The sequence below is a fragment of the Octopus sinensis genome, linkage group LG10 (assembly GCF_006345805.1).
Source record: "Octopus sinensis linkage group LG10, ASM634580v1, whole genome shotgun sequence".
Lineage (NCBI taxonomy): Eukaryota > Metazoa > Mollusca > Cephalopoda > Octopoda > Octopodidae > Octopus > Octopus sinensis.
In genome coordinates, this window is record NC_043006.1 from 83,972,459 (window position 1) to 83,983,710 (window position 11,252).

The 11,252-nt window shown below is 36.8% G+C and overlaps 1 protein-coding gene across 3 annotated transcripts in view; it reads right to left on the minus strand.

Annotated features, from left to right (window-relative positions):
- The window catches only part of LOC115216763 (monocarboxylate transporter 5-like), a 17,001-nt gene extending 5,749 nt beyond the window's left edge, over nucleotides 1-11,252 (minus strand). For 2 of the 3 annotated variants that reach the window (XR_005001056.1, XM_029786325.2), the window contains exons 1-4: nucleotides 10,737-11,252; nucleotides 7,023-7,219; nucleotides 3,501-3,644; nucleotides 1-837 (exon numbers count right to left, since the gene is read on the minus strand). The exon at nucleotides 1-837 is cut by the window's left edge and continues 225 nt beyond it. Coding sequence is in view for 2 of the 3 variants with exons in the window: in XM_029786325.2 (XP_029642185.1) it covers nucleotides 1-837; nucleotides 3,501-3,644; nucleotides 7,023-7,219; nucleotides 10,737-10,834 (1,276 nt within the window). In the remaining variant the exon portion in view is untranslated. The remainder of the gene's footprint in view (nucleotides 838-3,500; nucleotides 3,645-7,022; nucleotides 7,220-10,736) is intronic. The other variant, XM_036506872.1, reaches the window with a different exon arrangement.

The following is an 11,252-nucleotide window of genomic DNA, read 5'->3' on the forward strand; positions in this document are numbered from 1 at the left end:
CACTTAATATAGCAGATATGCAAAAAATAAGTAAACTTAGCGTTTTGTTTTTATAAAGCATCCATGTACTAGAAATGTGGGCTATAATTTCACCAGTAAAACCGATTCCATAAATTTGTGCAGCTTCTGAGCGAGTCGTACCTTTGCTGACGAAGAAATCGGACGTCATTGCTGATAATGTGAGTTCTGAACTGACTACTACTGTCATAGTTAGAACAAATAAAAGAAAACCTTTATTGGAAAAAATCGAGAGAAATAGAGCTTTTGGGCTAATTTCACAGGTTGTATTTTTAGTATCTTCTACTTGGTCATTAGTTTTCGAGTGTTCACGGTTCAGTGATGAGCTGTCGTCTATGGCTGGTGTAGTAGCCAAGCAGTGATCTGATGACGTATCGTTTCTTGCTAAATCTCCCGTTTCTTCTGCACAGTGACTGTTGTTGGATTGAAGCAGAAGTTGCTCGCTGTTATGTTCAACGTAACAACTATCCGCTTTCCCCGCTTCTTCGATGTCGGTGGATAACAGTTTGTAAATATTGTCGATGTCCTTTTCTCCATATGAATCTTGACGTTGTTTTGAATTTTTATCGTTGTTGTCCATTCTATTCTTAATGGAATACATTAAACCGCAAGGTAAAGAATTTAAGGCAATGGCGGCAAATATCAATAAGCTTCCCCGCCAACCGTAAAAATCGATTAAATAAGAAATCAAAGGCGGGCAAACTACGCCACCAGCTGATCCTCCCATATCTACTAAAGGCATAAGATGTCGACCAGAATTTTCCAGATACGAAGCAACACCCACATTCATCGAGCAAAATAGAAACGAAGACCCAACACCTGAAAACAGAGAAGATACGGTATATATTAGGTTCGTTTCTCCAAGAACAAAAGGTACAACATTCTTTTTTTAGAGAGATACAAAATACATTAGTTTCGTTTCGCCTAACACAAAGGATGCAATTTTGTTTTAAAGAGATATCAAATATATTAGCTTCATCAAGCACAAATGGTACAATATATATACTCTTTTATTTGTTTCAGTCATTTGACTACGGCCATGCTGGAGCACCGCCTTTAGTCGAGCAAATCGACCCCGAGACTTATTCTTTGTAAGCCCAGTACTTATTCTATCGGTCTTTTTTGCCGAACCGCTAAGTGACGGGGACGTAAACACGCCAGCATCGGTTGTCAAGCAATGCTAGGGGGACAAACACAGACACACAAACATATACATACACATACATATATATATATATATATATATATATATATATATACATATATACGACAGGCTTCTTTCAGTTTCCGTCTACCAAATCCACTCACAAGGCATTGGTCGACCCGGGGCTATAGCCGAAGACACTTGCTCAAGATGCCACGCAGTGGGACTGAACCCGGAACCATGTGGTTGGTAAGCAAGCTACTTACCACACAGCCACTCCTGCGCCACTTATTTTTAAACCTGGTACTTATTTTATCGATCTCTGTTATGCATGTCGAACTTCTAGAATACGAGACACAAGCAACCAACTACAAACACAGACACATACACGCACACACATGGGTGTATGTGTGTATGCATGCGGATCCAGGTAAAAAAAAGTCACAGGAAAAAGAGTCACAAGAAAAAAAAAACAAAAAAAAAACAGGAGACGTTAGCACTGTTTCTGCGTCTTTAATAGAAAGGTTAACTGTCGAATTCTCACCTTTTTTAAGGTTAACATATCAATCAGTCCCTGTAAAGGAATATGCAGTACTGATAGTAAATTAATGAGTTACGAACTCTGCGCAACCAACGACCTACTCCTCCTGTACAACGTTTGCTAAAAGATATAAGTAAACTTCCTACTAACTATACTATGACAGTTGACCCTAATCTGGAGGAGGTTTTTACTCTATAATAACGGACCAAATGCACACAACCGTATTCTAGTATTTGGTACCAGTGGTGGCCTCAAACTCTTTACTGGTGCTGATACTCTCTATACAGATGGCAACCTTGCTATAGCTTCATATATTTTCAAACAGATCTATGTCATCCGTATCCCTTTTGGTGATACAGCTGTTACTTCAGTGTACGCTCTTCTTCCAAACAAGACTCGTGCCACCTTCGAAGAACTCTTTCAGGCTATAGTTGATAAGTGAAGACCTAAGCTATTCTATTAATGTGCAAACCGTGGTTACTGATTTTGAAGGTGGTGTACTGAGAACTGTTCTTGCAGTGTTTGGCCGCGATGTAGAGAGCAAAGGTTCTCCCTATCATCTTACGCAGTCCATTTGACGTAAGATCCAGGAACTGGGTTTGGGAACACGGTATAATACCAATGCTGAGTTTCGTTTGTTTTGTGGCATGATTGATTCTCTAGCTTTTTTGCCCCTAGAAGACGTTAATGAAGGTATGGGATACTTCAAAACTGTCATTCCACAGGATCGACCTGAAGCCGAGGAGTTGCCCATGTACTTCGATTTTACTTATGTTAGTGGCTCCTTTCGACTGATTCAGCAGCCAATTGCCATGTCCAGTGATGCCTCTGAGAATGCGTCACATTCCACCTACGTTTGCCCCTCACCTATGGAATGTCCATGACGTCGCCATGAACAACGACGCCCGTACCAACAACATCTGCGATGGGTGGAATAATAAATTCTTCAACCTCGTTGGTCACTACCATCCTTCACTTTGGTGTGTTATTGAACGGTTTCAACATAAAGAAGCGACAGTGAACAACATTATCTAGCAGGATGCTGCTGGTAACCCCACGATCAGCCGTGATGGATATATAATACTTCGGAAGGCGGCGAGCTGGCAGAAACGTTAGCACGCCGGGCGAAATGCTTAGCGGTATTTCGTCTGCCGCTACGTTCTGAGTTCAAATTCTGCCGAGGTCGACTTTGCCTTTCATCCTTTCGAGGTCGATAAATTAAGTACCAGTTGCGTAACGGGTCGATCTAATCGACTGGACCCCTCCCCCAAAATTTCGGGCCTTGTGCCCAGAGTAGAAAAGAATATTGTACACTTCGGATGACATACCCATTCTATTGACAGATATACGAATGCATATTTTTCCTGACTTATGGACTTCTATACGACTTACGCGGGCGTGTGAATGCATATATATATATATATATATATATAATATATATATATATATATATATATATATATATATGTATGTATGTATGTATATATATATATATATATTATATATGTATGTATGTATGTATATATATATATATTATATATATATATATATATATATATATATATATATATATATATATACTCCTTCTAAACTTAATTGCTTTTTCCCGTTTTCAACTCTGCAAGTATTCGCCTATACGTGTGTGTGTGTGTGTGTGTGTGTGTGTGTGTGTGTGTGTGTGTGTGTGTGTGTGTGTGTGTTTGTGTGTGTGTGTGCGTGCGCGTGCGTTTGAGTGTGTGCGTGTGCGCGAGAGGCAGGCCGGTGTGTATGCATATGTATGTGTCACGCTGTACTTACCGCTTACAATTCCAAAGAAACACATAAGAAATATGATGTTGGGTGCAAAACAAGAGGCACCGACTCCTAAGCTGAGCAGAACGCTTCCCAAGACTGCTGTGGCTCGTACTCCGAATTTGTGGAGGAACATTCCTGCCAGCATACCTGCGAAATAATAATAATAATAATAATAATAATAATAATAATAATAATAATAATAATAATAATAATAATGATAATAATGCAGTACCAGACAGTGGCTCTCATGGTTTCTGATCTTAACTGATTGGAAGTGTTATCATGTACATTGTTTTGTCTTGGTATAAAAGATGAGTTACAGCAAATATTCTGCTCAATACCACAGATTTGCTTGTCATTTGTTTGACCTTAACCAGTTGCCCATGTCCCTTAGTGGCTGACGATATGTGCATCTCTGAACACAAGCAGAAGTAGTGGGGGAGTATCATAGCCGTGTGTTGAAAGGAATTCTTGGAGGTTTGGATAGTTCGCCTTTGGAACATAGATGGTTCGTTCAACATCCTTAAACAATCCTTATTCAGAGACCTTTTGAGCGGAATGGGCTACTCGACCAGAAGAAAATTCTAACTGGGCCCTACCTGCAAGGTCATGCGCTGTTTATCTTGATATGAGACCACCATGTCGCGTACATATGATTGTGATGCATGTGCCTGGTGTACCCTTTTCAGACGGGTAGTCATGATGGGTATGCTGGGCTTCGTATATTTTACCCCAGTGTCACTTTGATGGCATGCACTGCTCTGTCACTCAATAATAATAATAATAATAATAATAATAATAATGATAATAATAATAATATAATAATAATAATAATAATAATAATAATAATAATAATAATAGGCGCAGGAGTGGCTGTGTGGTAAGTAGCTTGCTAACCAACCACATGGTTCCGGGTTCAGTCCCACTGCGTGGCATCTTGGGCAAGTGACTTCTGCTATAGCCCCGGGCCGACCAATGCCTTGTGAGTGGATTTGGTAGACGGAAACTGAAAGAAGCCTGTCGTATATATGTATATATATATAAGTGTGTGTGTATATGTTTGTGTGTCTGTGTTTGTCCCCCTAGCATTGCTTGACAACCGATGCTGGTGTGTTTACGTCCCCGTCACTTAGCGGTTCGGTAAAAGAGCCCGATAGAATAAGTACTGGGCTTACAAAGAATAAGTCCCGGGGTCGATTTGCTCGACTAAAGGCGGTGCTCCAGCATAGCCACAGTCAAATGACTGAAACACGTAAAAGAGTAAAGAGTAAAGAGTATAATAATAATATATAACGACTAGTTTCAATTGTTTCCGTACCATTTCTGCTTTTGACATCAATTTATGTAAAGTTCCATGTGAAAATACACGTAATATTTGCAATTCTAAATATTAAAGTGTGGAGGCGCAGTGGTTAGGGCAGCGGACTCGCGGTCGGAGGATCGCAGTTTCGATTCTCAGACCAGGTATTGTGTGTGTTTGTTGAGCGAAAACACCTAAAGCTCCACGACGCTCCAGTAGCGGGTGGTGGCGACCCCTGTTGTACTCTTTCGCCCCAACTTTCTCTCACTCTTTCTTCCTGTTTCTTAAGTAACGCTGCGATGGACTGGCGTCCCGTCCAGCTGGGGGCAACACATATGCCGCAGAAACCGGGAAACCGGGCCCATGAGCCTGGCCAGGGTTAAAAAGGGCGCATTAAGAAAAAAAAATTATGGAAGTGGCACTTCATAAGGCTTGCATGAAAAAAAGATGCGCTCTTATAATGTCCGTCTGCCAAACGCTGTATTTTGTATTTGAGAGGAAACAAGAAGTATAAATAAAGATGAAAATAAATATAAACTTATGAAGTGACAGACAAGTCATAAAATAGATATGGTATGATGAAGTGTCACTCTAATGTTTAAAACCGGAAATATTACGCAACATTTTGCATGGAACTTTTGTGTGAATTGGTGTTAAAATTAGAGTTAGCAGAGAAACACATGTAACTGATCAGTAAAGATGTAATATACTCTTTCTTTGTCCACTAATATCGATTACATTTTACTTTTCGTTAACACCACATTTTGGTTTTACCGATATGACACCTGGATTTTCTACATCTAAAGGATTTCATTCTTACTTAAAGCTACGATTCAAGAGTGCAGATAGCCTCAAATTTGGGTTGAATGCTGCATGGGAAACCCCTTTCTTTCAACCCTTCCAGGACCTTAACATATATATATATATACTAGGAAGTATAACTCCAAACTTACAGGGAAAAATTCAATTTAGTATTAAATCAAATTTCACAATATAAATATATAAAATATAAATTAGAGAAAAAACCCCACTATTATGCAATTCAAACAATGATAGACATAAACGAAATCATAAATAAAAAATAAGATATATTTTTATAAAACATATAACTAGATCACAAAAAGTATAAAAATGAATAATCAATATATAATAAGTAAAAAAAAAACTAAGTACGTTTCATGGCTATAATTAAATTCGAATTACAATTAAATTTTAATTTAATCGAAAATCAATTCAATTTAAAATTATAGTCACTCTTCAGGTTAACAATAATAGTTAAATAAATAAGCAAATAGAGTTAAACAATATTTATTAGAAAAATAAAATAATGATTTTTCTTATAGAAGAAACTCCATTAACTAAATTTCAAACTTAAAACATTAGGATCAGTTTCCTACAATACATTTATTATGTTAAATATTTAAGGTACAAAAATTGAGTAGATAGATAGAAAGATGTATTTATCTGTGAAGATATAATTTAGTTTAATAAAAAACATTAATAAACTATAGAATATCTTTAACCTAGTTATATTCTAATATTTAATTACCAAACTATTTTACAAAACAATCACTCTTAATATTTTTAGATTTTAGTTTGCATATAATAATTATAAAATAATAAATATATAAAAATAAGTATCTACATTATAATCAACAAATATAGTAATTAAAAATCTATATTTTTTTCTATCAATAAACATATAAACAATAAACAAATTAGTCCATTATTACTTACATAAATATTATAGATATTTCGAAAATATTTATGAAATAAAAAATAAGAATTGAAAAATTCCAAAGTAATAATGCATAAATGGGTCTCATATAATGTATGTATGTACAAAAAAGAATTATGCGAAACGTATCTGCGTAAAAAGTTTACAGGTGGTGTGGGCGGATAAGAGCTAACACAAAATTAATAAAAAAAACTATCACTTTGTCTATCAGGGTATTTTTCATCATTAAAATATGGGAAAGTGTTGCAAATTTTATGCTTGTACCAATAGGGTTTCGTAGGATTCTGTAGTGCATAAATTACATGTCTTCTCTTAAAAAGAATTTCGTGTACAAATGGTCTAGTAAGATGTATGTATGCTTACATAAAATTTTATGTCTATGAAATTTGAGTATTGGCGTGGGATTACAAAAGCTAATAACAAATTATTACCTTGTATATCAGGGTACTATTTAGATTTTAAAATTACTAAAAAGACGTTCACTTACCTACAGTAGAGAAAATACCAGTTTGCAAAAATATTGTTAATAAAACCATTTCATAATGCATCGGAAAGGCCCGTTTATATTTTACGAAATACACCGATAGGCTGGCAGCAAAACCAAACACCATAAAATTGATGACAAAACCAGAAAATACTACGAAAACCAATTCTACTTTCTGACCAATGGACAGTGGTGGTTTCCTAAAACAACAAAAATAATAATAAACTAAATAAATAACATTAAGATATTTTTATAAAATTATGTCACAATTTTGTTTCAATACATATATTTTTACTAATGCATTCGGTAATTTATTGCAATTATTTGTTGTTTATAAATATGTCTGTCTGTCTGTCTGTCTGTCTATTTATCTATCTATCTATCTATCTATCTATCTATCTATCTATCTATCTATCTATCTATCTATCTATCTATATATCTATCTATCTAACTAACTAACTATATATATGTGTGTGTGTGTGTGTGTGTATACGAGAAAAACGCCCCACCCCCGTCTAATGGACGGTGCTGAGTTGTCAAACATTTAAACCAAATTTTCTCAAAACAACTTGTCCGACCGTCCCATAGGCCTCTCTTTTGAGAAACATTGATGTAACCTAAATTTGAGCAAAAGACGGATATCGACTGATGTACTTGCGCGTACAAATGCACGTTCCCATGGCTTTATCGATTGTATTCTCACCTGGAATTGATTTTTGTAATTCTTTCAAGAATTATACACGCACTGATACCGTCGGCATCTACATATCAAATTTGAGCGCAATTGGATGGAGGATGCCCGAGATCCTAGAAGACACACACACAGACAGACAGAACGGATTTTATATTATATATATATATATAATGCAAATAAGAAAATGGAGGAACAACCTCTATCTTACTTTGTACTATATATATATATATATATATATATATATATATATATATATATATATATATATATATATACATAATCTTTCTTTTATCTTTTACTTCTTTCAGTCATTTGACTGCTGCCATGCTGGGGCACCGCTTTGAAGGGTTTTAGTCAAACAAATCATCGCCAGGACTTATTTTTGTAAGCCTGGTACTTATTCTATCGCTCTCTTTCTGCCGAACCGGTTGTCAAGCGGTGGTGGAGGACACACACACACACACACACACACATATAAATACGTGCTTCAGTCATGAACGTCTAGGAGTGGAAGCTGTAGGGTTCGTAATTAGACACAAAAATACGAAGGCATTTTCACAGACTCGCAACGTCGCTCGCCGTTAGAATTCCAGCTCTACTGAAGCACCGTCTTTAGTCGAGCAAATCGACCCCAGGACTTATTCTTTGTAAGCCTAGTACTTATTCTATCGGTCTGTTTTACCGAACCGCTAAGTTTCGGGGACGTAAACACACCAGCATCAGTTGTCAAGCGATGTTGGGTGGCACAAACACAGACACACAAACATATATACACACGCATATATATATATATATATATATATATATATATATATATATATATATATATATATATATATACATATATATATACGATAGGCTTCTTTCAGTTTCCGTCTACCAAATTCACTCACAAGGTTTTGGTCGGCCCGAGGCTATAGTAGAAGACAATTGCCCAAGGTGCCACGCAGTGGGACTGAAACTGGAACCATGTGGTTCGTAAGCAAGCTACTTACCACACAGCCACTCCTACGCCTATATAATAACAACAACAACAACAATAATAATAATAATAATAATAATAATAATAATAATAATAATAATAATAATAATAATAATATGCACTGACGCAGTACCAATACCCTGATGCAGTACCAGGCAGTGGCTAGCATGACTTCTGATCTTAACTGATCAGAAGTATTATCATATATATTGTGTTGTCTTGATATAAAAGATGGGTTACAGCAAATATTCTGCCCAATACCACAGATTTGCTTGTCAGTTGCTTGACCTAAACAAGTTGAGCATGTTCTTTAGTGGCTGACGATATGTGTATCTCTGATCACGAGCAGAAGTAGTGGGGGAGTATTATAGCCATGTGTTGAAAGGAATTCTTTGGAAACATGGATGTTTCGTTCAACATCCTTAAACAATCCTTATTCAGGGACCTTTTGAGCGGAATGGGCTACTCAACCAGAAGAAAATTCTAACTGGGCCCCACCTGCAAGGTCATGTGCTGTTTATCTTAATATGAGGTCACCATGTCGCGCACACATGGTTGTGATGCATGTACCTGATGTACCCTTTTCAGACGGGTAGTCATGATGGGTATACTGGGCTTCGTATATTTTACCCCAGTGTCATTTTGATGGCAAGTAGTGCTCTCTCACCCAATAATAATAATAATAACAACAACAACAACAATAACAACAACAACAACAACAATAATAATAATAATAATAACGACTACAGGAAGAAGAAGAAGAAGAAGAAGAAGAAGAATAAGAAGAAGAAGAAGAAGAAGAAGAAGAAGAAGAAGAAGAAGGTGAAGAAGAAGAAGAAGAAGAATACAATGTGCGTTGTGTTCTTGCGCAGAGCTATTCTTTCCACGTTGCTCCAGTCTACTCAGCTGTAAATGGATCACCCTGCGACGGTCAGAAGCAAAGTTGTGATTCTGCTCCCTTAGATGTTATGGAAACCAGGTAGCCGGTTCTGTATAATAACAGTGACAAACGAAATATACACCGCCGATAGTTATTGTTGACAAACAAAGGCAGTAATTTTATTCAGCTGAATACACGTCATTGATTGGTTGAAATTGCCGAAATACGACAACTTTAACACGAAATAACTTCGTAAATATAAACTTTTCTCAAAAACGCTAAGAGTAAAACATGTTTTATACGACACATTCTACTAGTATACGTAGTTTGAAAATGTTTAGTTACAAAAAATTATTTTCTAAATCTGCCGGTCAAAAGGTAAAGATGCCAGGTTCAGTCCCACTGCGTGACACCTTGACAAGTGTCTTCTATTATAGTATCGGGCCGACCAAAGCCTTGTGAGTGGATATCATAGGCGGAAACTGAAAGAAGCCCGCATTTATGTTTGTATGTCTGTATTTGTCCACCCTACCACCACCGCTTCATAGCCGGTGTTGGTGTGTTTATGTTTCATGACTAGCGGTTCGGCATTCGGCAAAAGAGATTGATAGAATAAGTACTTGACTTTAAAAAAATAAGTTTTGGGGTCGATTTGTTCGACTAAAATCCGTCAAGGCGGTGCTCCAGCATGGCCGCAGACAAATGACTGAAACAAATAAAAGAATAAAACAATATACACACAGATATATACATACACACTCATGCATACATGCATACATACAATATAGTACATACATACATGCATACATACACACATACATACATACATACACACATACATACATACATACAATATAGTACATACATACATACATACAATATAGTGCATACATACATACATACATACATACATACACATATACATACATGCATACATGCATACATACATACATACATACATACATACATACACACACACATACAGTGAATGATAGGAAGAGCGAGATAGAGAGAGGAGAGGGAGAGAGAGAAAGAGGAAAAGAGAAAGAGTGAGAGAGAGCTGGAGACGGAGAGAGAGAGAGAGAGAGAGAGAGAGAGAGAGAAGAGAGAGAGAGAGAGAGAGAGAGAGAGAGAGAAATGAAGGTCAAAAGTCAGTCTTACGTCTTCTCTTGACAATTCATAGTTTTCGAAATGTTTCCTACATTTTGACACTCGACTTCGCTGGTTGGATTTCGTAGCGGAATTGCTTCAGCCTCCATATTGTTTTAGTCGTTTGTTCTTTGCGACCGGTTTCAGAAGCGAACGATCGCTTGAATTTGTTGGTTGTATCGCCTGCCGAGGTTGGTTCAATGTTTCGCTACTGTTGAGGTACTTTACTATGAAGGAAAATAGCTGTTCTTGTTGTTATCGTCGTCGTTGTCGTTGTTATTGTTGACGAAGTAATAGAGAAATTGGAGTTAAATATCGCTGATTCTCTTACTCTTTCTATCTCGCGTGCTATCTCTGTCGCATGTATGTGTATATGTGTGTGTGTCAGAAAGAGAGAGAGAGAAAGAGAAAGGGAGAGAGAGAGAGACAGAGAAATAGTGTGTTTGTGTATGTGAGACTCAATCAAATCGGTCATTTGTTTCTCACCCACATCGGGGTAAAGGTCTCCTTACACACACACACACACGC